At 36.6% G+C, this 27,352-nt stretch overlaps 1 protein-coding gene across 2 annotated transcripts in view; it reads left to right on the top strand.

Annotated features, from left to right (window-relative positions):
• PGR (progesterone receptor) overlaps positions 1-27,352 on the top strand; it is a 96,249-nt gene that overhangs the window by 2,419 nt on the left and 66,478 nt on the right. The window contains exons 1-2 of one of the 2 annotated variants that reach the window (XM_011926608.1): positions 265-358; positions 1,192-1,343. In XM_011926608.1, the coding sequence (XP_011781998.1) occupies positions 300-358; positions 1,192-1,343 (211 nt within the window). In that variant the 5' untranslated portion in view covers positions 265-299. Of the gene's footprint in view, positions 1-264; positions 359-1,191; positions 1,344-27,352 lie in introns of those variants that run through there. The other variant, XM_011926609.1, reaches the window with a different exon arrangement.

Here is a 27,352-nt window from a genome sequence, read left to right as displayed (position 1 = left end):
GCACCGCTGCGCTCCCCCGGGCGGCCGGAGCGGGTGGGCAGCGGGGACACAGCACAGGGGCAGTTGCCTCCCTTCTTCTTCCCTCCTCTCCTCACTCTTGGGGACACAAAGATGGGCGCAGAATATACTATTTTGGGGGCGTGCCTGCCTGAAAGCTGTTTTTTTGTTTTTTGTTATTTTAAACTTTCCGAATCTTCCAGATTCCGAAGCAGAACCAATCCTGATTTAAAACGTGCAGCGTCACACTAGGTCCGCTGTAGCCCAGCGGGGCAGAAAGTGCGCGGCGAGTTGGGGGCTTTATGAAATGCTTCTTTCTTAGAGGAAGGACGTTTACCAGGAGTGCCTGTCTTGGAGAGGAGTTAAGGCACCGTTCCCCCGGGAGGGGTGGGACTTGAAAGGTGGCCGGCCAGAACCGAAAGCAGCACCATCTTAGGGATTTGAACACTTTAATGGCTCTATTTTCTTAAGAATCCCAAGATTAAAGTTAAGTTCACGTGAGAGATGTTTAAACTGTGGATTTAAACACCTATCACTGCATTGCACCGTTTTCTAATTATTGCTTGCGATTCACTACAACTTTTTTTTTTCATGCAGGTTTAAAAAACACTAATTTGCATACTGAAGTAATGGAATGTAAAAAAAAGAATGCTGTGTTTGGAATCTTACGTTGTGAATAGGCAACAGTGTCAGTGTATTGGACAATACTTTAAAATGACAAACATATACTTGTTTAAGCAATGATTACAGGGTTGTGTTTTAAAAACTCAAAACCAAAACATTGCAAAGTACCATCGAACTTTTAAAGCCAAACCATATTTGTTCTGACCCAGCATACCCACAGGAAGGACATAACATTTCATTTGTCAAAGACTAAATCGTTTCTATATAAAGAGTTTTGTAGAAAGATTTCTTTTTAACTGACTTTAGCTTTCCAGAACTTAATATTATACCGTAATAATTGTTCTTTTATATTGGTGCTACTAATGAATGGCTAATCATTTGCAAGTGTGTTGAATCTAGTTACAGGTAGTCTATTACCAAGTTTAATTTGCATGTCTTTCAAGTGTATATATATATACAGTTCTGTTTTTAAAATCTCCTTTCACCGTGTCCATACTGGTTTAAGAAACCTTTAGTATTAGATAGTGGTGCACTTAAAAATAAATGGAGTACTTTGTTTTGCATTTCAAGGCCGGATTCAGAAGCCAGCCAGAGCCCACAATACAGCTTCGAGTCATTACCTCAGAAGATTTGTTTAATCTGTGGGGATGAAGCATCAGGCTGTCATTATGGTGTCCTTACCTGTGGGAGCTGTAAGGTCTTCTTTAAAAGGGCAATGGAAGGTAGGCTCCTTTCCTCTGATCCTTTATTATTGCTTTAATTGTAAATGGAGACCATCTATTATTGTATAGATTTCAATTATTCCTTGTTTCTTCTGAGAAATGGTGATATTTCCATATAATTTAAAATATATGATGACATTTAAACAATATGTTTTTATTTATGATACTCAAGATTGAATGTGGTTGGGTATTATAATAGCATACTCTTTGACTACACTTTCAGTATTAGACATAAGTCTTAAAAATCTTGAGGAAAGTGCTTCTATTATTCCTTAACTGCTTAGCTTTCAGGAAACAGCTTCGTTCTAATAGTACTTTTATATATCTATTATGTAGATATATATGTATGCAGTACTTTAAAATTTTGATTAAAAGAAAAATGGTAGTTGACACATATGTACCTGTATGCATATACATATTTGCCTATACATACACGAACATATATCACAACATATATATGATGCAGTTAGTTTTCTACATGATACTGTCTTTTGACTACATGAATATTTATGTAATATTTACAAAATACTAATTCTAAACAAATTTTTAAATTCTCGTTTTGTTCAGTATATTTTTGTAAGTGTATAAGGACAGCATTAAACAGTTTAAAACAAAAAATCTGGCCATCACAGTAACATAATCTCTAAAGAAGTATTTTGCTTTAAGTAAAACTTTCATGTTTTTAAACCCATTGAACTTACATGCTTAATAATTTCAGATTTACTTGCATAGTGTGTTTCAGACTTTTTCAAAGTAAATTTTTAAAATTTATTTCTACCTAAACTCTAAGCAGCCAAACATCTTTACAGTCGAAGATAAAAATACATTGAAAGATTTCATATTTTAATACTAGCAATAAATGTATTGTAGAAGTATGTAAAATGGAGCATAGGGTTCCCTCTGGAGTGCTGAGATCACACCTAGACAAGGAACCAAAGATCTGAATGTTGGCTTTTTGTCTCCAGTTCTGAGGTTGTTTGTTTGTTTGTTTGAAAAGCGCTCTGCTTACAAGCAGAAAAGCAGGGAATGGGAAATTTCACTTTAAGGGAGCTTTCAAAGGAGTTCTTCATAACAAATATTTGTTTTGTATATTTTTAGAACTTTTTTTTTTTTTTTTTTACAAAAGATGAATGTATTTTACTGATGTTGAACATATTCAGCTTCAGGGGGTTTGATTGCCTTTTAAACTAATTGAGGCAGTGTTAAAAGTGGTACTTGAGAAAATAGGGCAACTGAGAGTGGCTCTTACCCATTGACATAGTTTATTCATGGTTACAGATGGAAGTTCTTTGTGTGGAAAAGTCAGTTTTCCAGTGGGTAATTGGAGTTACCATTTTTCTCTGACTTCGGTTCTGGTTTCTTAAACATTCCCTTCTGCATTAATATGATTTCCTCTAAAGTCTCCTAAGGATAGTATAATTTTATAAGTGAATGACTCCCTTAGAATCCCCTGAAGGCCAATTTTTCCTACACCAGCTCCTTCTTTTTAAAGATAAGCAAATCTCAAAGACATAAACATGAGTTTCCAAAGGTCACAAAACTAGTTAGTAGCTGATTGTTAGTAAACATGGGTTAAATATTTTTAAATTACCGTCAGAGATGATATGCAAAAGTAGATATATAAACTCTGTTTGATTCACAGAAGTTATTTCATAAAGTGCATATGTAGAGCAAAGAGCACCCTAACTAAGATACAAATGCTTTCTCATCATTTTGTTAGAATAGCATCCAAAAATGTGAGGAAATCTTTCCAAATGTACTCTTAGAAAGCATTTGTTGGACTCTGGCTGTTGGCATGGTCCTATAGTCTTGAGTAGTAGAAGTGAAGCACCTTTATTTATCTATAATTACAAAGAGTTACTTAAGATTTGATGCAGATAAATCATTCATGAAACTAGAACAAGATTATGAACTATATTAGTAAGTTCCTTCATTCAGCAATTTATGCCAAAGTTATCCTTTGTCCCTGACTTCACTTTTCTCTGCCTTGAGATAAAATGAGGATAACAGTGGCTATTTCTTAGGGTTGCTATAAAGATTAAATGAACTGATACTTGTAAAGTATGTAAAAGGCCTGACATATTATCAGTTTCTATTGGCATTTCTACTTTCAAGGAGCTTGTAATACAGTTAGGGAAGTAACATATGCACATAAAACATCTAAATAAAGATTCTCAGTAAATGCCCAAGTAAACAATTCTGTAATGTATATGAGATCTTTGTGGTTTGTGAGTTTTTGTATTTGGACAGAGCGAGGTGGTCATGGGCTGGAATATGTATATTCTTGCATGATGAAGAAGGCTTCACGGAAGAGATGAACATTTGATTAGTAAAGGACAGATAAGATCTCTAGGCATCGAGGAAAACTTTAAGTTTACATAGTCAAAGAAGAGTGAAGAAATTAAGATTGCACTGACTAAGCGTTGAATGTTCACATTAGGAAATTGAGAGAGTTAAAGGTTGGGAAACTAGGTTGCTAGTGTTTGGGTGAATTTGGAGAATTAGTAATTTAAGGCAAGAGAATAGAGAGAAGGTTCTAGGAGTTTTCAGGAATGAGAAAGATAAGTAGAAGGACTTATACTAGGTTCAAAATCTTCAATAAAGCAATGCTGTGTGATGAGCTGGTTCACGGTGGTGCTATGTGTGGTTGCCAATATGGCCAGAAGTTTCAAGTCAACAGGCAACAATATGGATACTAATGTTGCCAAGATGATAAAGAAAATGATGGTATTATAAAGTGCTTTCTCTGTGCCAGTGACTATTTCAGTGCTTTGCAGGTCTTAACTTATCTAATTGTTATAATGTTGATATTATTATTATTACTCCCACTTTACAAATGAGGAAACTAAGGTCTGTAGATGTTAAGCTGTCTTAATACACTTAGGAAATGGTAAAGTCAGGATTCAAATCCAGGTGGTGTGAATCCAGAATCCCTGCCCTCGACCACTACGCTTCCTTTCTCATAATAGGAAATGCAGTCAAAGAAAAAACAATAGAGGGTTCGAAGAAAAGATGTGAGCCAAGTGATGAAACATCTAGGAAGGTAAAAGTGAATCCTAAAGGAGAATGCAAGAGCAGGGGTAATGAGAAGTGTGTGGTATAAAAGGATGAATCATATTAACTTCACATTTAGGGCAACAATAAGAAGACATAAGCAGGAGCCAACGGTTTCTTCACCTCCTTCCCATGTTAGGGGTGGGAGGTGATAAAGCCTATAAAGTCATTCTGGGTGACTCGGTTTCCCTTGATATGAGACAGAAGAGAGAAGAGATAAAGAAATAAGATACCACTCAGGAAATGGGAGAAAGGAGTTGGGAAAGATGGTTTCTTTTAAGCTAACTGAATTGTTTAAAATATAGTATTGGTCAAAAACCAGTTGGTTGGATAGCCCATTGCATTCCTTTACCAAGACTTATAGGTTTGGAATGAACCAGGAAATGGTTAGGAATTGACTTAATGCCTTTCAAGGAAAGGAAGTAATAATGACCTGCCAGTCCTGCAAATGCAGACTATTAACCTGGTGTGATGAAGGAAAGGACGGTTTCTCAATGGCTTATCTTTGCCAGTACACAGTAACCAGCCCAGTGCTAGGAATATACTAGGCATCCAGTAAATAACTGCTACATGATCCAGTCATCATAACTGATAATGCCACGCTTTTATTCCTTGGATGCTTTACTCAGTGACAGCATTTGTTGTGAATACATTTGATGTAATATGATTAAACACGTTTATAATGAAGTTCAAATGTATTACTTAGAAGACACTAAGCTAAGTAGGTATTGATGGATTTTCAATTGTATTGCAATATTATCCTTATTCTTTTATTCATATATTAATTGTTCATGAAGTAATTACCTTAATTACATTAGTTCATGTATGTATTGAGTACCTGCCATGCGCCAGATACTATGGTAGGTGCTGGTGAAACCGCAGTAAAACAAGAGAGACCTTGCTAGCTGATGACTAAAGTTTATAGTGTAGTCGTGGAGAGAGAAATTTTACTGATTTGTGTACACATGACTAATTGCACGTGTGGTAAGTGATTCGTTTATGCAATGTTTGGACAACTAGAGAATTGACCCCTCTGTCAGATAATGGGGAAAGTTTTTCAGACCTAGACATCACAATAAATAGACTACAGAGGAAACTAGACAGAAATGAAATACTTTTATGAATAAAGTGTTTCTTTCAAAAGTTGAGTATACTTGGTGTCATAGGATAGTAATGAAAACTGGTTTGGTAGCATAGTTCTCCTTGATACAGCATCAGAAAGAGAAATATTGAACATCCAATTTTTTATTAGCAACTTCTGTGATTTATTTGTTCTATATTTAGAGCTCTGTAATGCTTTCTCCATCTTTTGTAGTGCACAGATTATCCAGCAATCTCTTCCACTGTAATCTATTTGAATAATATTTGGACTCTGAGAAGGTATTTTGCCAATAATCTTACTGAAATTCAATTACTCTCCAATAGAGCCTACTCTATAACAGCTTTCACATTACCCTAAAAATAAATATGTAGTAATTCACTAGACTTTATTTCAAAACTCTATATCTAATTTCTTTTCAAGCTGAGGTCTCTCAGTTTAATATTTAGCATGGATAATGATAGACTGGTTTTACACACCATTTTACATTATGGTTCACTGATATAAGCCTCTACTGTACTGAAAAAGAATGGTCAAAAAGATAACATTTGGTGTCATCTGTTCATATTTGGTTATTTAGAGCTCCCAAATTATTAATACTCTTTTAACCTATACCTTAATACCACTACTAGAGCCAGAAGAGAAGCAGTAGTATTAGCCATGCATGCTAATGCTAATAACTGCTCCTGTTCTGGCCACTGAATCATTGTACTTTAATTACTCAAGTAACTCAACAGTCCATCTCCTTTAAACAATGAAAAGGTTACCAATAAGGCTTAAGTCCTCTTTGATCAATACCTCTAATCTGTTCCGTTGCCTACCATTTTTCTATTCCTCTACCTCAGTTTTTCACGTGTGTGTGTGTGTGTGGAATATGTTCTCTGGGGTGTGTTAATATATAAATGTTATATATCATAATTTATGCATCATTCATGTTATTTTGATACAAAAATAACTTGAAGCTCTATTGTTCATATATGTAGTTCTAACCTATGTTTTTTAACAACTACTTAATACTTCATAATATGAAAATCGCTATATTTAGGAATCACTACACTATTACTTGAGTAAACCCTTTTTGTACTTTTCTCCTTTGGTACATGTCTTCTCTTTCCAGAATATATTGAAGTATTTTGATACAGTTCTGGATGAACTAGATGACAGCTTTCTACCTGCTGCTAAGATGATTTGATTCACTAATTTATTCACTTCAGATACATGTATTGATACATTTAAAAGTTGCTTGTGCTGGGACTGAAGATGAAAATGTATACAGACCCTGTCTTTTACATGCACAAAACCAAGAAGAAGAAAACAAAACAATACAAACCCGTGGTACAACTAGTGAACATGAGAATACCTTGATGTAAGTTATGCCAGAGCCATAACTGACACACCGTAGTATTCAGTTAGACACATGGAGAAGGATGGCAGTTTAGTCTACTATCATATCTTGATGTTGTGCAAGAGGCTTATTCATTTAATAGTCACTTAACTAGCCTTGACTATAACCCAGGCACTGTTTTAACTGCTTCACTGGATTAGCTCAATTAATCCTTGTAAGAGTCCTATGAGGTGGGGGTTCTGTTGGTATCTATATTTTACAGATTAGTATAAAGAGAGGTTTCTATTATTCAGGAGGTCTGACTCTAACTTCTGTGCTGTTTCCCCAGACTGTTATGTATTTGAGCAAATATTAATTATTTTATACTTTTTCAGATAAATACATGGTCTCTTATAGGAGGCTCGTTTTCAAATTGTGCTCCTTAACTCAGTCAAGTTCCTTCTTCTGCTCAGAACAGCTCTGTACTTCTTTATTTGGTTTATATTTCCACTTGAGATTTTTATTGGGACAAAGGATTCTCAGCCAACCTTTGTGTGAAAAAAAACAAAAAACAACAACAAAAAAACACTCCTTTATAACAGGAAAACCTTAGATCTCAGTCAAGTGTTGAATTATTCGAGTGACTCCTAAGACTTTTTTGACTGTATTTGCTGGTATCTTTTTGGCATTTGTGCAAAGATAGGATGACCATTTGTGATCAAGATTTAAAGTCCAACTATTCACTATTCTAACAGAATATCCACATTGCCAGCTGAAGATCACATCTGAGTTATAGAGCTTTTGCTTTTGTCAGAAAAAAAAAACAAAGTAACTCCAGGGAATCTTTTATCAGTCACTTCTTTAAAGGATGGATTGAAATAATTGATACTTAAGACAGACACTCAAAAATAGGCACACTAATCATTTACACAAGGGATTTCCAACCGCCAGGATGTGGACTGATAGCACAGCCAGTCCATGGTCAATACGGGTCCATGGCCAGTTAGGGAGTGGGCCACACAGGAGGTGAGCAGTGGGCAAGTGAGAATTACAGACTGAGCTCCGCCACCTGTCACATCAGCAGCAGCCTTAGATTCTCATAAGAGTGAGAACCCTATTGTGAATTGTGCATGCCAGGGATCTAGGTTGTGCACTTCTTATGAGAATCTAATACCTGATGATCTGTGGTAGAACAGTTTTATCGAGAAACCATCCCACACCATCTGTGAAAAAATTGTCTTCCACAAAACTGGTCCCTGGTACCAAAAAGGTTGAGGACTGCTGGTTTACACCTTGGCTTTTAAACTTCATTGTCATTTAAGAACATCAGAAAGTCACATACTCTATATATCATCCCTATCTACCTAATTTGAGGATGGGCTGATGAACACAATATCCTTCTTGTGGCTAGACAGCCCTCATATAATTAACTATATAATGCATACTTCGTGTAGCTTATCATCAAGACATTTTTTTCTCCTCTGATGAGATGTTATGCTTTCTAATAAGTGATATGTAAATAGCCTATTGTGTTTTCCTTTTAATTATAACTCCTACAAAACAAGTAAAGTTTAATGCTCAATTTTTAAAAATTAACAGGTTTTGAGCTTTGTTTTTAACTGCTACTACAGCATTTTGTGTTATGTACTTTAGATGACATTTTAAGGAATCATAACTTTTTTCTTAAAGCATAGTATTTACTAGTAATCATTATTTCTTTAGAAAAAATGCAAATACTTTTCATGATATTTACTCTCCTATGACCAAGTGATTTATTTATGAGATTCAATACACATGTAGTGAGTATGAACTGTGAGCTCAAAACAATGCTGTAGCATTTGTAGGAGATATAAAAATTAAAGGGTAAAAATAATGGTTATTTATTGAGTGTTTACTAAATTCAGGTACTCTTCTAATGTCTTTTTGTGTACTAACTCATTTAACACTTGCAACATTCCTATGAGACAGGTTCTATTTTCCTCATTTTACAGATGAGGTTCATTCAGTTAGTCAACAGTAGAGCAGAACTCCCCTCCTGGAGCCAATGCTCTTAACTTTCACTGGGTATTCCTTTGCAGCAAAAGATATAGTCTTTGATTTCAAGAAGCCTGCAATGTGTGTGTGGAAGTGAGTGATTAACAGACAACACTGCAATTTAGTGTTTGATTAAATTGTGTGTTGCAGACTTAGGGTGCTATAAGTGAACTAGAGAGGAAGGTACCAAGAGTTGTCATTACTGATTGCCTATATGTAACAGAAACCATGCTAAATGCTTCATATAATATTTCTATTCTTCACAACAATCCTAAAAAGTAGAATTTACCATTTCCACTTCATACGTAAGCAAAGACTCGGAAGTTAATTAACTTACCCCAAATAATAGTAGTACTAGCAGAGATTTGTCTTCAGTAGTTAGAAAAGGTAGTTTATTGAGCTAGTAAGATTTATTCAAAGCCTTTAAAAATAGAGACAGTAATTAAGAAACATTTATTTTTTAATAGTTTTTTTAATATAATAATATTGTGACTCCTGGCTTATTATACACAAGAAAAATTTCATGTGGGTCAACAACTTAATTGTTTTAGTTTAAAGAAAGGAAACCTAAAGTATGGAAAGATGATGGAGGTATGTATTTATAATATTGGGATGGAAAAACTTTCTAAATTTGATATAAAATCCAGAATTCAAAAAAAATTTGCTCAATTTGCTATATAATCTCAAAAAATTCATGAAGTCAAAAGACAACAATAAATTAGGAAACTTACATGTATGTAAGTCAAAAGGAAATTATTACCCATATACAAAATATTTTTACAAATCAAGAAAAAGACAACAGGAAGAAAAATGAACAAAAAATATTGAGACAGTTCACAAAATACAGCCCATAGAAGTATGAAAAAGGCTCAACTCACTAATAAGCACTACTGATTAAAATAATAATGGGAATTTCAGTAATTCAATTACTGGAATAATAATGAATAACAGTGACCATTGGAGAATCTGAAGATAGTTTGGTATTGTCAATTAAAATATGCATTACTTTGGCCCAGCAATTCTACTTCTAGAAACTCACCCTCACAGAACTCTAGAATACCTTTAGATGAATGTTTATTGCAGTATTACACAATTTGTAATACTGAGAAACTGAATACAGTCCAAATGTCTGTTAAAAAGAGATTAGCAAATTGTGGTATACCCTTGCAATGAAAAGAGTGAATTAGCTGTCTAAATATTCACATCTAATGTTTCACATCTATATTACAGATGTGAAAAAGTCTCTAAAATATTTGATTTTATGAAAAAGTAAGGAATAATATCATTCTGGGTAAAAATTGTACCCATTTGATCTTACTAGCTGTAGAGAGCTATCTAAAGAAAATAACTAAGTGCTTACTGTCAGGACAATGAGAGACTTCCAATTTCTGATGACATTGTTTTATTTTATTTTTTTGTTGTTATCTTTTGTTTTATGAGGTGGAATCTAGCTCTGTTGCCCAGGCTGGAGCGCAGTGGTTTGATCTCAGCTCACTGCAACCTGTGCCTCCCTGGTTCAAGTGATTCTTCTGCCTCAGCCTCCCGAGTAGCTGGATTACAGGTGCCCACCACCACACCCAGCTAATTTTTTTTTTATTTTAGTAGAGATGTGGTTTCACCATGTTGGCCAGGCTGGTCTCGACTCCTGACCTCTGGTGATCTGCCCACCTCGGCTTCCCAAAGTGTTGGGATTACAGGCATGAGCCACCGCACCCAGCTTCATTCTTTAAGCAAGTATTTACTGAAGGGGCTGCGATTACAGATCAACTTGGTGCCTGACTTTCCTCCACACTGGCCCCACCTAGTCTCAGCTAGCCTCTCCTGCCCTAATGCTGTCTAGTGACCGTATGCACCACTTTTCACTTTCAGGTACCCTAGAATGTTGAAAGAGACTAACAAAGCATGAAACTTGAAGAATGTTGAAGCAAAAGCTTGAGGTTACTCTATGTCATGAATTAAGGAATCCTTCCTGACTAGATGGAGCCAAGAATGGACACAGGCCCACAATTCCTCACACACAATCTCAATATTCAAAAAGCACTGCAAACAAAAATTTTGTTGTAGTCACTTGTCAACAATACCTAACCTGACGTGAATTTGTTTGGCTGCAAAATCTGATCTGAAATCCCATGAGGATATCTTGTAGTCTCTGTAAATATTCATACATTTTGCTGCATAAATATAATGTTTTATTAAGTGTTGCTCTATTTCATCTTTCTAAAATACAAACAGTTTTGAATTTTGAAACACATCTGGCCCAATACATTTCAGCTAAGAGATTTTGGACATGTACTCAGAGATGATTTATAGACTAGATTGCAAGTGGTGCCTGCTGACTTTTTACTGTGTAGCAGCCCTGAACATTTTTGTAAACAATTCTTATCATTTATTCTTATCTTTTTTTTTTTTTTGAGACAGATTCCCACTCTGTTGCCCAGGCTGAATTGCAGTGGCACAATCTCAGCTCACTGCACTGCCTCCTGGGTTCAAGTGATTCTCCTGCTTCTGCCTCCCAAGTAGCTGGGATTACAGGCTGTACCACCATGCACACTAATTTTTGTATTTTTAGTAGACATGGGGTTTCACCATGTTGGCCAGGTTGCTCTTGAACTCCTGACCTGAAGCGATCCTCCCACCTCAGCATCTCAAAGTGCTGGGATTACAGGCGTGAGCAACGGCATCCAGACTATTCTTATCATTTTTAATAAATTCTTACTACCATGCTGGGTTCTGCAGGGAGCTATAAAAGATAAACAAGCCATATTACCTAACTTCATATAGTTTTCATTCAATCATGGAGTTTATCCCATATGCAAGTATAATATAGGTAATATATAAACCAAATGTGTTTTTGATTTCAAGGGGAAAAAGATCATATTTAAATAGAGAGACCAAAATATGTTTTTATGGAAAGGGGAGCATGCTAGATGGGCTGCTGAGAATGCATGAAATTTTTGATAGCGATAATTGTAATGGCTTTTATAAACAAAAACTACAGACTGAGCAGAAGGACAATTTGGCTAAAGCAGGGAACATGATCAGAATCCCTTATGATAATATATAATTTATTTGTGTTTTTTTCTAGATAATCCATTTCATGAGCTTTTGAAAGAGATCAGTGACCCCTTTCCCCCACCCCCAAAAAAGTTAGCTTACCACTGCTTTAAAGGAATGGTGAAGATTATTATAAAATAGAAGGTCAAACAAAATGTGGAATGACACAATGGAGTGTTTACAGTTAATTGAGTAAAGAGTCAGAAGCCCCTAAATATTTTTGGGCAGTGTAGTGGCCTATTTTAATATTTAGGAAAATTAGTATATCAGCAGTATGTTGGAAAGATTAACGTCAGAAAGGTAAGGGACAAGGAAAACAGTCTGGGGATGGTGCATTAAGGACCTGAGCCAGGGTTGTGGAGAGAGGAATGGGTTCAATAGGTAGATTGGAACCCATTGAGAATGGTAATCAAAGCGACACAAGAGAATTGTGGGGGTGGGAGAAGTCATCTTCAGAAATAGGAAGTACATGATCATTTTACTCAGTAAAGGAGTGATGTTGAAAGTAGTATTTAGGGAGGATTATCCTCAAAGCACTATGCAGAATGTATTTGAACAGAGATTAGAGAGCTTGAAGTCAGAGAGAACAGCTAGGGAACTGATAACACGGATTCTGAGAAGTAGTTTAATTTCAAATTGTTTGTATTATATTCTACATAATGTCCTCAGCAGGATATTGAAATAATATAATTTTTTGTGCACAAAATAACTTCTGAGAATTGAGATGTTCTGGTTTGTCACTTCATTTAGCCATCTGCTTATTTATTAACTCATACCAAAAATAACACCGTTTTGTGCCTGGATTTGTGTTAAATATTGAGACTCAAAAATGGATAAGCCAAATTCATAACTTTATTGAAATGCATTATTGAAATGCAGTCTGATAATATCTATGAGAGGTGTGAGCTGATAATTATAGAAGAATAGGACAGGGAGAGCTAACCCTGGTGTTTAAATGCTAGTGTGTGGAAGGAGAAAGTCTGAATCCTGACTAAGCATTAGATGAAAAATACTAAATTTTAAAAATTATTGTAATTTCAAAGTTTGTGGCAGCTTTTTTGTAATTAACAGTGGAGACCACAATGATTTATCTTTTGTTAAACAGAGCACTTCAATGAGTGTTTCTTTGTGCAAAGGCCCATCCAGAGGCCACTTTGGATTGGGGGAAGGAGGGTGAAAGTATGAAGAACCGAACCTCTCTATGTACTATTTTAATAGAAATTAGGGAATTGTAGGCTAGCAGCTGGGGCAAGGAGTAGGAAATAGAAAGGGCCTAGCAACTGAGTAGGAAGCAAGGGCTCAAGGAGAGTGGAGGCCTGTGAGAATTTCCCTATTGCAGGTAACAATCCATAAATCCCTAGGCTGGTAGTGCCTGATAGCAAACTTGGAATTGTTTACTGTCTCATGTTTTAACTACCTCCAGCTACCTCCCAAACCTTAAGTAAATTTTTGCTGTTTACATTTTCCTTTGTAAAAGGATATATATTTCAGATTGCTGACCTTTCCTATGATGCCAAGTGTCTCGGTAGTATGATACTTAGAAGATATATAGGCCGGGTGCGGTGGCTCACGCCTGCAATCCTAGCACTCTGGAAGGCCGAGGTGGGCAGATCATGAGGTCAGTAGATCAAGACCATCCTGGCTAACATGGTGAAACCCTATCTCTACTAAAAATACAAAAAATTAGCCGGGCATGGTGGCAGGTGCCTGTAATCCCAGCTACTCAGGAGGCTGAGGCAGGAGAATGGCGTGAACCCAGGAGGTGGAGCTTGCAGTGAGCAGAGATCACGCCACTGCACTCCAGCCTGGGGGACAGAGCGAGACTGTCTTTTTTTAAAAAAAAAAAAAAGGTTGGGGTGACTGTGGCAATTTCTAAATGAGACAACAGTGAAGTTTACCATGTCCATAGACTGTTCCTTTCACAAAAGATCTCTCTGTAGTATGAAATGCTGTGTTTTACCCACAGTAGAACTTCTTTGAAAATTGGAGTCAGTTTTCTCAAAACCTGCTGCTGCATTATCACTAAGTTTATATAATATCCTAAATCCTAAATCTTTTGTTGTCCTTTCAACAGTGTTTGCTGCATCTTCACCAGGAGCAGATTGAATCTCAAGAAACCACTTTCTTTGCTCATCCATGAGACAAAACCCCTCATGCATTCAAATTTTTTGAGATTTTAGCAATTCAGTCACATCGTTGGGCTCCCCTTCTAATTCCAGTTCTTTTGCTATTCCTACCACATATGCAGTTATTTCCTCCATGAAGCCTTGAATCCCTCAAAGTCATCTATAAGGGTTTGAATAAACTTCTTCCAAACTGCTGCTAATGCTGATGGTTAACTTTCTACCATGAACCACAAATGGTCTTAATGACATCTACAATGATGAACACTTTCTAAAAGGTTTCCAATGTACTTTGCCCAGATTCATCAGAGGAATCACAATCTATGGCAGTGATAGCCTAATAAAATGAGTTTCTTAAATCATAAGGCTTGAAAGTCAGAATTACTCAGTGATCCATGGGCTGCAGAATGGATGTTGTGTTAGCAGGCTTGAATACGTTAACCTTCTTGTGCATTTCCATCAGAGCTCATGGGATTTTTGTTTTTTTTTTTTTTTTCTAAGCAGTAGGTCTCAACAGTGGGCTTAAAGTAGTTAGTGGACCATGCTGTAAATAGATGTGCTGTCACTCAGGCTTTGCTGTTCCATTTCCAGAACACAGGCAGAGTAGATTTACTGTAATTCTTAAGGGCCTTAGGAATTTCAGAATGATAAATGAGGATTGGCTTTAACTTCAAATGACCAGCTTCATTAGCACCTAACAAGAGAGTCAGCCTTTCCTTTGAAGCTTTGAAGCCAGGCATTGACTTCTCCTATCTAGCTCTGAAAGTTCTAAATGGCATCTTTTATTTCCAAGAGAAGGCTGTTTTATCTACATTGAATATCTGTTATTTAGTGTAGCTACCTTCATCCATGATCTTAGCTAGATCTTTTGGATAATTTGCTGCAGCTTCTACATGAGCAATTGCTGCTTCACCTTGCACTTTTATGTTACAGGAATAGCTTCTTTCCTTAAACCTCATAATCCAGCTTCTGCTACTTTCAAACTTTTCCTTTACAGCTTTCATCCCTCTCTCACCCTTCATAGAATTGAAGAGAATTATGGCCTTGCTCTGGATTAGGTTTGGCTTAAGGGAATGTTGTGGCTGGCGTGATCCTCTATCCAGGCCACTAAGCATTTCTCCATATCAGCCATAAGGCTTTTTTTGTTTTGTTTTTTGCTTTCTTATCATTCATATGTTCACTGGAGTAGCACTTTTTAACTTCCTTCAAGAACTTTTCCTTTGCATTTACAACTTGGCTAACTGGTGCAAGAGGCCTAGCTTTTGGCCTATCTTGGCTTTCAACATTCCTCCTTCATGAAGCTTAATCTTTCTAGCTTTTAATTTAAGGTGAGACATATGCAACCCTTCCTTTCACTTGAACATTTAGAGGCCATTGTAGGGTTGTTAACTGGCCTGATTTCAATATTGTTGTGACACAGGGAATAGGAAATCATGAAGAAAGTGACAAGGACAGGATGGCCAATTGGTGGAGCAGTCCGAACACACACATTTATCAGTTAAGTTTATTGTCTTATATGGGCAAGGTTTGTGACACCCAAAAACAATTACAGTAATAACACCAAAGATCTCTGTTCATAGATCACCATAACAGAGATGATAATGAAAAAGTTTGAAATATTTTGAGAATTACCAAAATGTGACAGAGACAGGAAGTGAACATGTGCTGTTGCAAAAATGATGCCCATAGTCTTGCTGGATGCAGGGCTGCCACAAACCCTGAATTTGTAAAACATACGATATTTGTGAAGTACAATTAAGCAAAGCACAATAAGATACTATATGCTTGTATCTCCCTTAATTTTCAGCTAAGAGCTGTTTGAGAAGTTACTACCATCTCCTTTTTTCAGATATAAGAATTAAAACAAGGAAGGAAGTTAACTTTCCCAAAGATACCCCGGCAGTTAGTAATGGAGCTGGTAATCAAACCCAGTTTTGGCAGACTCCAAAAATTAAACTGCCTTCACTAAAGCACACCACTGGGCACTGTGAAGTACGAGATGATACTAGCAACTGATTGGAAGATTTATTGAAAATACTTAAAAATCTTATTGTAGTCAAAACTTTTAAAAATATTTTTTACTTAAAAAATGTATTATTATTTAGAGACAGACTGGGGTGCAGTGGCATGATCATAGCTCACTGCAGCCTTGAACTCTTGAACTCAAGTGATACTCCCACCTCAACCTCCAGATATTTTTTTAAAGACAGGGCCTTGCTTTGTTGCGCCTGATCTGGAACTCCCGGCCTCAAGCAGTCATCCCAACTCAGCCTCCCAAAGTACTGGGGTTACAGCAGGCATGAACCACCTTGCCTAGGCTCAATTTTTTTTTTTTTTTTTTTTTTTTTTTTTTGTGGATGGAGTCTCACGTCTCACTCTGTCGCCCAGGAGTGTAATGGCACAATCTCTACTCACTGTAACCTCCACCTCCCAGGTTCAAGTGATTCTTCTGCTTCAGCCTCCAGAGTAGCTGGGATTACAAGCACCCACCACCAAGCCTAGCTAATTTTTTCATTTTCAGTAGAGACAGGGTTTCACTGAGTCAACCAGGTTGTCTGAAACTCCTGACCTTAAGTGATATGCCTGTCTCAGCCTCCCCAAGTGCTGAGATTACAGGCGTGAGCCACTGCGCTCGGCCACTGCGCCCGGCTGGCTCAAATCTTACATATTTGGGTGCCTAGACTTAAATAACATTTAGGAAAATGTTAATTAATTACCCATATAGTTCTACCTTTACCTCTTTTTTCTTTTCTTTTTTTTTTTTTACAAAGCCATTTTCAAGTGAGACTGAGGAGATTCTGGAAAATTATCACAGAATCTTAAGTCACTTGATGTACCTAAACAGAGTTTGAAGAAGTAATGAAGCTGAACATTGATAAATTTAGGATTTCTATAATTAGGAAGAAAAAAATAAACTGTATAGATATGAGGGAAGGAATTAACCATTTGCATGTATATAACTGTTATAATCCTGCATCAGAGTAGCACAAGGATGTAAACAACTGTGTTGACAAATAGTTTTGTAATTTTTTAATGTTTTTTAATGTAGCTGTCTTAAACTCCTTTCTCAATGGTATGTGAGGTCAAATGATTGTGGTTTCTTTTTTTTAATTTTGCATGTAATATGTAGTTCCTTATGTTCTCTAAATGCTTACTGGTTAGCTAACTATGTTATTATTGATATAGCTTACTGGTTAGCTAACTATGTTATTATAGATACTTCATACAATTTCATGTTTTATAAGTTAGAAGATATGTGAATAATTAGGGCATTTGGAAGAGCTCCAGAGAGATTGTTTTATTTAGAAATTTAGAAAGAGAAGACCAGAACAGCTTCAGGAAAGGTAGATGAAAAGCTGATTCATGGTCAGAAATAATTCAATTTAAGAGAATTGAAGGGAAGAAAAAAGAACACATTATTTAGAAAGATGACATGAAGGACTTAATTTCTTTTTTTTTTTTACTTTAAGTTGTGGGGTACATGTGCAGAACTTGCAGTTTTGTTACATAGATATACACGTGCCATGGTGGTTTGCTGCACCCATCAACCCATCACCTACATTAGGCATTTCTCCTAGTGCTATCTCTTCCCTAGCCCCCCATCCCCTGACAGGCCCAGGTACGTAATGTTCCCCTCCCTGTGTCCATGTGTGTGTGTTCTCATTGCTCAGCTACCACTTATGAGTGAGACCATGCAGTGTTTGGTTTTCTGTTCTTGTGTTAGCTTGCTGACGATGGTTTCCAGCTTCATCCATGTCCCTGCAAAGAACGTGAACTCATTCTTTTTATGGCTGCATAGTATTCCATGGTGTATATATGCCACATTTGTTTAATCCAGTCTATCATTAGTGGACATTTGGCTTGGTTCCAAGTCTTTGCTGTTGTGAATAGGGCTGCAGTAAACATATGTGTGCATGTGTCTTTATAGTAGAATGATTTATAATCCTTTGGGTATATACCCAGTAATGGGATTGCTGGATTAAATGGTAATTCTAGTTCTAGATCCTTGAGGAATCGCCACGCTGTCTTCCACAATGGTTGCACTAATTTACACTCCCACCAACAGTGTAAAAGCTTTCCTATTTCTCCACATCCTCTTCAGCATCTCTTGTTTCCAGAATTTTTATGGTTGCCATTCTAACTGCTGTGAGATGGTATCTTATTGTGATTTTGATTTGCATTTCTCTAATGACTAGTGATGATGAGCATTTTCTCATGTCTGTTGGCTGCATAAATGTCTTTTTTTGAGAATGTCTGTTCATATCCTTTGCCCACTTTATGAGGTGGTTTTTTTCCTTGTAAATTTAAGTTCCTTTTATAGATATTAGCCCTTTGTCAGATGGATAGATTGCAAAAATTTTCTCCCATTCTGTAGGTTGCCTGTTCCCTCTGATAACAGTTTCTTTTGCTGTGCAGAAGCTCTTAGTTTTATTAGATCCGATTTGTCAATTTTGGCTTTTGTTGCCATTACATTTTGTGTTTTGTACATGAAGTTTCTGCCCATGCCTATCTCCTAAATGGCATTGCCTAGGTTTTCTTCTAGGATTTTTATGGTTTGCATTCTTACATTTAAGACTTTAATTCATCTTGAGTTAATTTTTGTTATGAGGTGTTAGGAAGGGGTCCAGTTTCAGTTTTCTGCTTATGGCTAGCCACTTTTCCCAACACCATTTATTAAATAGGGAATCCTTTACCCATTGCTTGTTTGTGTCAAGTTTGTCAAAGATCAGATGGTTGTAGATGTGTGGTGTTATTTCTGAGCCTCTTTTCTGTTTCATTGGTCTGTATATCCGTTTTGGTACTAGTGCCATGCTATTTTGGTTACTATAGTCTTGTAGTATAGTTTGAAGTCAGGTAGTGGGATGCCTCCAGTTTTGTTCTTTTTCTTAGGATTGTCTTGGCTACTCTACGTTGGCTCTTTTTTGGTTCCATATGAAGTTTAAAGTAGCTTTTTCCAATTCTGTGAAGAAAGTCAGTGGTAGCTTAATGAGGGTAACACTGAATGTGTAAATTACTTTGAGCAGTATGACCATTTTCACAATATTGATTCTTCCTATCCATGAGCATGGAATGTTTTTCCATTTGTTTGTGTCCTCTCTGATTTTCTTGGGCAGTGGTTGTAGTTCTCCTTGAAGAGGTCCATGAAAGACTTAATTTCTTTAAAAAAAAAAAAAAAGGAATATGCTACCAAATAGGACTCTATAAATCACTTGGCTCCTCCTTCAGAAAACATCCAGAACCTGACCTCTTTTCCCCACCTCCACTGACCACTTTGTTTCAAGCCACTCTTATTCCCCTTTGGATGTATTGCAGTGGTCTCTTGACAGTTTCATTTCTATCCTTACCCTCCTAGATTACAGAGGGTGAGAGTCTGCCCTCAACTTAAAAGCCATTGTGATACTGTTAAAATATAAGTCAGATCATGTTAGCCCTCTGCCTCAATGTCTCCAGTGGTGCCATATATTTTAGAGAAAAATCAAAGTTCTTACAGTGGCCTTCAAGGCCCTACAGCATCTGCACTCTGCTGCACTCTGATTGTACTGTCTACTACTCTTCTCCCTGGCTTAGCCAGCTCTAGCCTTACTCACATCCTCAAACAATCTGGTCATCTCTTAGCATATTAGCAATTTCTTCTTTCCTCTCTAATTCCTTTTCCCAACACTCCCCACTCCTCCAACCCATTCCAGCTTCTACCTTCCATGAATATCCTGAAACATAACAAACTTTGGTGACTGCCAGTGTCTCACTTAACACGTTCCCCCACTAGAGTGTTGTCAAGTTGTCTCATTTAACACCAGTAACATTTAATATCAGTAATAGGCAGATTCAATCTTAGGGAAAATATGCCTAAAATTTATTTGCTGAAAAAAAAGAAAAGAAAAATTTGGATAATAATCTGCTTTGAATTATTACAAACACAACAGTATCTGTGAAACAAGACTGAGTGTCATAAGGAAACAACCGGATTAGAGAAAAGCATAGTTGGATGAGATAAGAAACTACTGCAGTATGATCTAAAATGCAATAACAGTTAAAATCCATATTGGTGGTCATAAAGAGCAGGAAATAACACCAATTATGTAGAATTCACATTTAAGGAGTTACTTCAGAATGAAGGGAAATTGGTAAACTGGTGAAAATTACATGCTATGATTTATTGTTTTTATTATGTACCAGTCATTGTGATAACATTTCATCTAATTTAGCTCACTTAATCCATATAACAGCATTATAAAATGTTTATCTCTATAATATATGTGGGAAAACTAAGAGTTTGATTAAATAATTTTATCATGCTACAGAGAGTGACAGAACTGAATTTGAATGAAAGTCTAGGAAAGGCCTTATCGCTATGCTGTTGGACAACAGATATGATGAATAGAGAGCACCTATGCAACCCATAAATATCCAGTGATTCTGAAAAAGAAACCAAAAAGCAAGGCAAGCAAAAGTATTAATTGATTATAGAAAATTACTCTTTCTTATGTATCTTTTTTATGAGATCATTCCTACATTGTGTCATCAGCGCCTAGAACAATGTTGGCACATGGTAGATATTCAAGAAATACTTGTTTATTGAACTGTCATAATTACTATTTATTAAGCATTTATTCTGTGTCTGTCATGGTGCTATAGATTTTATCTACATTATTTTACCCTCAAAGCAACTTTTAAACTGTTATTTTATAGATGAGGATAATGTAGCACCAAGAAGTTAAATGATCTGTTCAAGGTTATATTTTTAACAATAGGTGGCAGAACACGGATAACAGAAGTAAGTTTAGCAGTTAAATAAAAATTTTACTTTTTAGATCAAAAAAACTCACTGCATCCCAGGTACATATAATTTTAAAAAGCTAAAACTTTGTATATATTGGTAATTTTTCATACGAAGAAAAAACACCCTATATGCATTTAAGTAGGATTAATAAAACTGGTTAACTACTAAGACATAGAAATTGTGTTGACATTAGATTTCCTTTTTGAGTACTAAATGCTTGGATTGGCAAAATTCCATCAGGTTGAGTTGCTATTCTTGGGTGAAGATAACATATATTGTTATATATGTAAGAGGTCAGGAATATGCCCAGTCAATACCGAAGTACTTGTTTGTCTGATGGTTGGACTAATTTGGGATTTCTGTAGTATCCTGTAGTTCAGGGTGAAGTTTAGTAACATGCTGGGGTAAGAGACACGAGCTGCTATTCTCTGCCCTGCTGCCCACCAGTGTGCTGTATCCCTCCCCAGGATCGTCCTTAAGGTCTCAGATGCTCACACCTGGTGTTCAGTGCCCAGTGGTCTGTTTTCTAGCCAGCATATTCTGTGTCGTCTTAGATTCTAGTCCAAAGACTATTTAGATCTGCTGTATCCTTGGGAATTTCCATGCACTTTATTATTTCTTCTAGGGCAGGGATCTCCAACCTAGAACAAGCCTATGACTTGTGGGCCATACCATACTGACTTTCACTGTTTCATTGCTCAAACTATTGAACATACATTATTATTTTTCCTGCCATTTTACTCACCTGCTGCTCACCTCCTGCTGTGAATCAGGCCACACAGCAGGAGGTGAGCAGCAGGTGAGTGAGCATTACTGCCTGAGCTGCACCTCCCATCAGAGCAGTGGCAGTATGCAATTCTCATAGCAGCGCAGACCATATTGCATACTGCGCATGCCAGGGATCTAGGTTGTGCTCCTTATGAGAATCTAACTAATGCTTGATAATCTGAAGTGGAACACTTTCATCCTGAAATCACTGCTTCCCCCAACCATCCCCCTCCACTGCCCCCAGTCCGTGGAAAATTCGTCTTTCATGAAACCTGTCCCTGATGCAAAATAGGCTGGGGACTGATGTTCTAGGGAAAATTAAATGTTTATGTATCTACTTTGTTACAAGGTTACTTGAAATAAACCAGTTAAATTCTTAGTATTTTGGTCTCTAATACGCTCAATAAGATTTTCCTTCTCTCCCTCCCCCCACACCTTTTTCCTTCACTTTTATCAAAAATCCTTGGATCTTCATGAAGATAGTTTAAAACTTACTGGTTTGTAATTGTCCAGCTGTCTTTCACACTCTGCTAGATAGTCACTCTTCATTCCACTTTACATGACCATCCTCTGATTACTACTGTGAAAAACTGGTCTCAACCTTTGTCTCATTCTGCATGCATCTTCAGAATATGCTGGATTCTAGAAAACATACCAAAAAACTTTAAGGAATAGTACAGCAAATATCTGTAATCAACAATTTGAAGGTAAGTTGCAGACATCATGACATTTAATCTCTTAAGACTTCAAAATTCATGTCCTAAGGACAAGAACATCTTCCATTATAACCACAATATTATCACCCCAAAATTTTAACATTGATAAAACAATTCTAATATTCAGCCAGTATTAAAATTTCTTCAGTTTTCCCCAGAATGTTTTGTATAGAATTTTTTTTTCATTCAGGATCCAGTCAGGAATTGTGTATTTTACTTGGTTGCCAACTCTATTTAGTTTTCTTTAGTCTAAAAAGGTTGCCCACCTTTGTTTGTTTTTCAGGACATTAACATTTTTTTCAGGAGTCTAGTCTAGCTGTTTTGTAGAAAGTTCCATAATCTGGCTTTGTCTGATTTTTTCCCCCACATAATTATATACCAGTTAAACATTTTGACAAGAATCCTACACAGGCCAACGGTTCTCAGACACTGATGTCATGACCCCCTTATGTGCTTAAATATTGCTACAAGCCCAAAGAACTTTTGTATACATGAATAATCTCTCTCAGGATTTACTGTGTTAGAAATTAAAACTCATAATGTTTTAAAACTTTTTATTAGCTCATTTTTAAAAAAGCCAACCCATTAAACACTAATTATTCAAACCAAAAAATTTAATGACAAGAATGACATTGTTTTACATTTTTATAAGTCATTTTAATGTCTATCTTAATAGAAAACAGCTGGATTCTCATATCTGGATCTGCAGTCAATCTGTTCCAATATGTTGTTTTGGTGGAAGCATGGGAAGAAAATGTGGCCTCACACAGATACCTAGTTGGAAAATGGGGGAGTATTTTAATTGTCTTTTCAGACTTGACAAGTGGTGGCCATTACATTAGAGATTGCAAAAGGATGATTCTCTGTTTCTATTATCCCTTCTGATTTTTTCAGCTATAAATATTTTTAATAGTTCTCTCTCTCTTCCAAGAGGCAATTTGGTAATCTTAAAATACATTTAATAATGGAAAGCCAAACATACTTATTATTTACTTTTAATTTTCAAATTTCAAAGTTGTGAGTTTTTGCCCTGGTAATCTCCAGTGGTTTCCAGTGAGTTCCTCTTGTTTCTTTCATTCTTTCTCTTCTTACATATTATTATGTACTGATGTTTTTTAAAATATATATTCAATGTGTTTTAATCACTTGAACTGGTTCTTTTTGATGCTCAAATGGTTTTAATTTTGGTTGGTGTGACTTATCAGTGGTCAATGAGACATAATTTTTATTAGCCCTCAGTAAAAGTAAATCATCTGTCACAGCAAAGCATCCCAGGCTCAACTTGCAGATTTCCTGCTGTAGTCCTGGATCAGTCATTTCCCCAAGGAGCTCTGGTTCCTTTTAGATGAAAATTATATTAGATGTGAAAATCTGAATTCCTGCTGGAGTTGTCTTTACTTCTGGGCATTTTCAGTGAACAGACCTAGAAAATATCTCTTTTTGAAAAAGAAAGGGGATCATGAATTTATACCATGATTTCTCAACCTCACACGTTTGACCTATTGGGCCACATAATTGTTGCAGGGGGGATGTCCTGTGCATTATGGGATGTTTAGCAGCATTTTTGGTCTCTCTGTAATAATACCTACCCTCTAGTTATATAAACCAAAATTGTCTCCAGATATTGTGAAATGTCCTGGTGGGGAAGGGAGCAAAATTGCCTCTAGTTGAGGATTACTGGTTTACATTTGTATTTCTAACAAAATCAAAATCATTGCTAGTTGTTTTTTCTATATGTATTATGTGTATGTGTGTGTGTGTTTGTGTGGATTCAAAATACTCAGCATTCAAAATAATCAGCATTATTACCTCTAACAACAAAACCTGCTTTGTAGACTAGCTCTTCCATCTCCTGCATAAAATCTTAGGCCAGTCCTATAGATTTTAATCAGAAGAAACATCTCATTCCACTGATTTTATTAGTCTGTTCTCATGCTGCTGTGAAGAAATACCTAAGACTGGGTAATGTATAAAAGAAAGAGGTTTAATTGACTCACAGTTCCACATGACTGGGAAGGCCTCAGGAAACTTACAATCATGGCAGAAGGGGAGGCAAACATGTCCTTCTTTACAAGGCAGCAGGAGAGAGAATGAGTGCCAGTAGGGGAAATGCTAGACCCTTATAACACCATCAGTTCTCATGATTGATCATGCTGCTCATGATGATCACGAGAAGAGCATGGGGGGAAACCACACCCATGATTCAATTACCTCCCACTGAGTTCCTCCCACAACACGGGGGGATTATGGGATTACAATTCAAGATGAGGTTTGAGTGGGGACAGAAAGCCAAACCATATCAGTAATCAAAATGCCCAGGGAAGCATTATGCCAAATTTACAAATCCTCTTCTAAATTTAGATTTCTTCTTTGCCCCAATTCAGCACTCACTGCTTTGAGCTTGAAGCCTACAGGGAAGAATAAATAAGATCTGCTTCCTTTCTGTTTATGCTGCCCACACTCACCCACTGGCAGCTGATTTTGACCTTTCCAGGGCCAGGGTGTGGGAAGAGAAGTTAGACAGAGTGCATAATTTTACGCAACAAGTAGGAATTTTACTGTCACTGGGGTGATGTGTTTGGTGGGAGATTACAGGCTGCTCTTTCTCTAGTGGGATACTTTGGTGAGATTCATGGAGATACCTTACTGAGAGGCTGTAACTGTAATCCTGTAATCCTGTAATGCAGTAGACACCTCTCTTCTCTCCGGACATGACTGTGACCCTGTGCTTCTGAACTTCTGCTGACTGACCCTACACAATACTCTCTAGGTTGTCCTCTTAGCTGGAGCTAGTTTTTAAAAGAAAGAAACCTTTATTGATAAATATTTTCAGAAAAGCACTCAAATTAAAGATGTAGAGCTCATCAGTAGGTAAATGAAACCATGTTGTTATCACTCAGATCCCAAAATTTACAGATCATTAGGTTCCCAGAAGCTCCATTTTGCCCCTTTCAATCATTCCCCAAAAGTAACCACCATCCCAATTTCTAACATGATAGATTGTTTTGAACTCTTTTAGAACTTTATATTAATGGAATCATATGGTATTTTTCTGTGTCTGCTTATTTTACACATTATACTTACGGAGTTCATCCACATTTTGCATGGAGCTAGACGTTTATTCTCGTTGCTGTGTAATAATGCATTGAATAAATAAAACCATTTGTTTACACATTATGCTATAGGTGATCATTTGGGTTGTTTTCAGATTGAGGCTATTATGAACACTGCTGCTATAAATATTCTTGTACAAATCTTCTATTTTTTGCATGTCCCTACAGATAAGCTTTTCATTTGCCTCTCCAAGGACGCTGGCAATTTCACTGGTCCTGTACCAGTCTTTGTTCCTTGGCCCGGGTTCCTATACCACGTGATAGTGAAAATTCACCTCCCATTAAAGGCCAATATTTTATTTTGTTTATGTTGTTTTTAGTCATAAATGATTTTTGTCCTCACCCTGACTTTGGACAGATTCCTGGCTTCCTGGCATTTTCTGTATAGTGTTTTCTAGTCCTGTTTTCATTGCTAAGGTAGGCTTTTAAGGTTCTACATTTTTATGCATGTAGTTCAGCCCTGCCACTCTCTTCCATTGGGACTGAAGTAATATATCCCATCCTGTCATGGGCTTTAAACCCCATTTCTTATCTTTCAGGCATTTCTTATATCTGTATCTGAAACTTTTTTGGATCACCACAGAGTCCAGTTAAGTTTGTTTCTCTGGCTTTCATTTCTTTTTTCTTTTCTGGCTTATGGAGATTTACATACCTTTTTTTCCAGACTGTAATTAAGCAACATGCTTCTATCATATTTTCTCCAGTATTTCTGTGTTTGTGGTAGAACGACTGCCATCATATGGACCAGCTCATGTTGCTTCAAGCCCATGACTGGCAGGTCATGCCATATTGACTTTCACTATTTCATTCCTTAAACTACTAAACGTGTATTATTTCCTGCCATTTTACTACGGATTTTCCCCTCCTTTTCAAAAATACCGTGAAAAATTGTGAACTCTCCCAGACGTAAGTGAAATATGTTCACCTGTGCTCATATTGAGAAGCAACACAAACAATATAAAGTTCTTCTTTTACAGGTAAGTCCCTTTCTTGTTTATGATAAAGATATTTTATTTCCTTTAAAATGGAATTTTATTTGTCATCTATCTAAAATTTTTGTAAGTCACTAGGCAAATAAAGTGATCTAATCATATTTTGATAGTGCTTTTATTTTCACAGAATGTTTTTTAATAAGAGTAGGGGCTGGGCGCGGTGGCTCACGCCTGTAATCCCAGCACTTTAAGAGGCTGAGGCGGGCAGATCACAAGGTCAGGGGATCGACACCATCCTGGCTAACACGGTGAAACCCCGTCTCTACTAAAAATACAAAAAATTAGCCAGGCGTGGTGGCGGGGCCTGCAGTCCCAGCTACTCGGGAAGCTGAGGAAGGAGAATGGCATGAATACGGGAGGCGGGGCTTGCAGTGAGTCAAGATCGGCCCACCACGCTCCAGCCTGGAGGACAGAGTGAGACTCCGTCTCAAAAAAAAGTAACACTTGGAAATTAGATGTTAAAAATAGTCTTGTTAAACTTCACATTTAATTATGGTCTGTTATATGAAAAGGCAAGAAATTGCTGAATAAAAGGCATTCTGTAAGAAAAATAAAAGGGGGTAAAAATTCAGAAGCAAGTGACTATTTACTATATATGACAATAAGTGAAATATGTCTTATACTGTTGAATATAACTATATTTACAAATGTAAGTGAAACCATAGGTATAATTGTATATACACTTATCTAACAAATATTTATCAAACTGTATTTGATATAAGAGTTAAAAGTATCAAACTAATTAATTCCTACTCTTATAGAACCTAGTAGCTATAGGCACACAGTATATAATAGGAATACGTTGAATGTGCAGTTGGTACACAGAAGAAATGTCTAAAGCCTTTATGAGAGCAGTCAGGTAAGACCAGCTGAGGGGAGCAGTTAAGCCAAGGCTTGAAAGATGAGTGAGATTTTGTTAAGTTGATAAATTGGAAGGAAGGGAGGAAAGTC

Source organism: Colobus angolensis, unplaced genomic scaffold (genome assembly GCF_000951035.1).
Source record: "Colobus angolensis palliatus isolate OR3802 unplaced genomic scaffold, Cang.pa_1.0 Scaffold7, whole genome shotgun sequence".
In the NCBI taxonomy this organism is placed as follows: Eukaryota; Metazoa; Chordata; class Mammalia; order Primates; family Cercopithecidae; genus Colobus; species Colobus angolensis.
The sequence above is the reverse complement of the archived record's forward strand: the minus strand, read 5'-3'. Positions and strand labels throughout refer to the sequence as shown.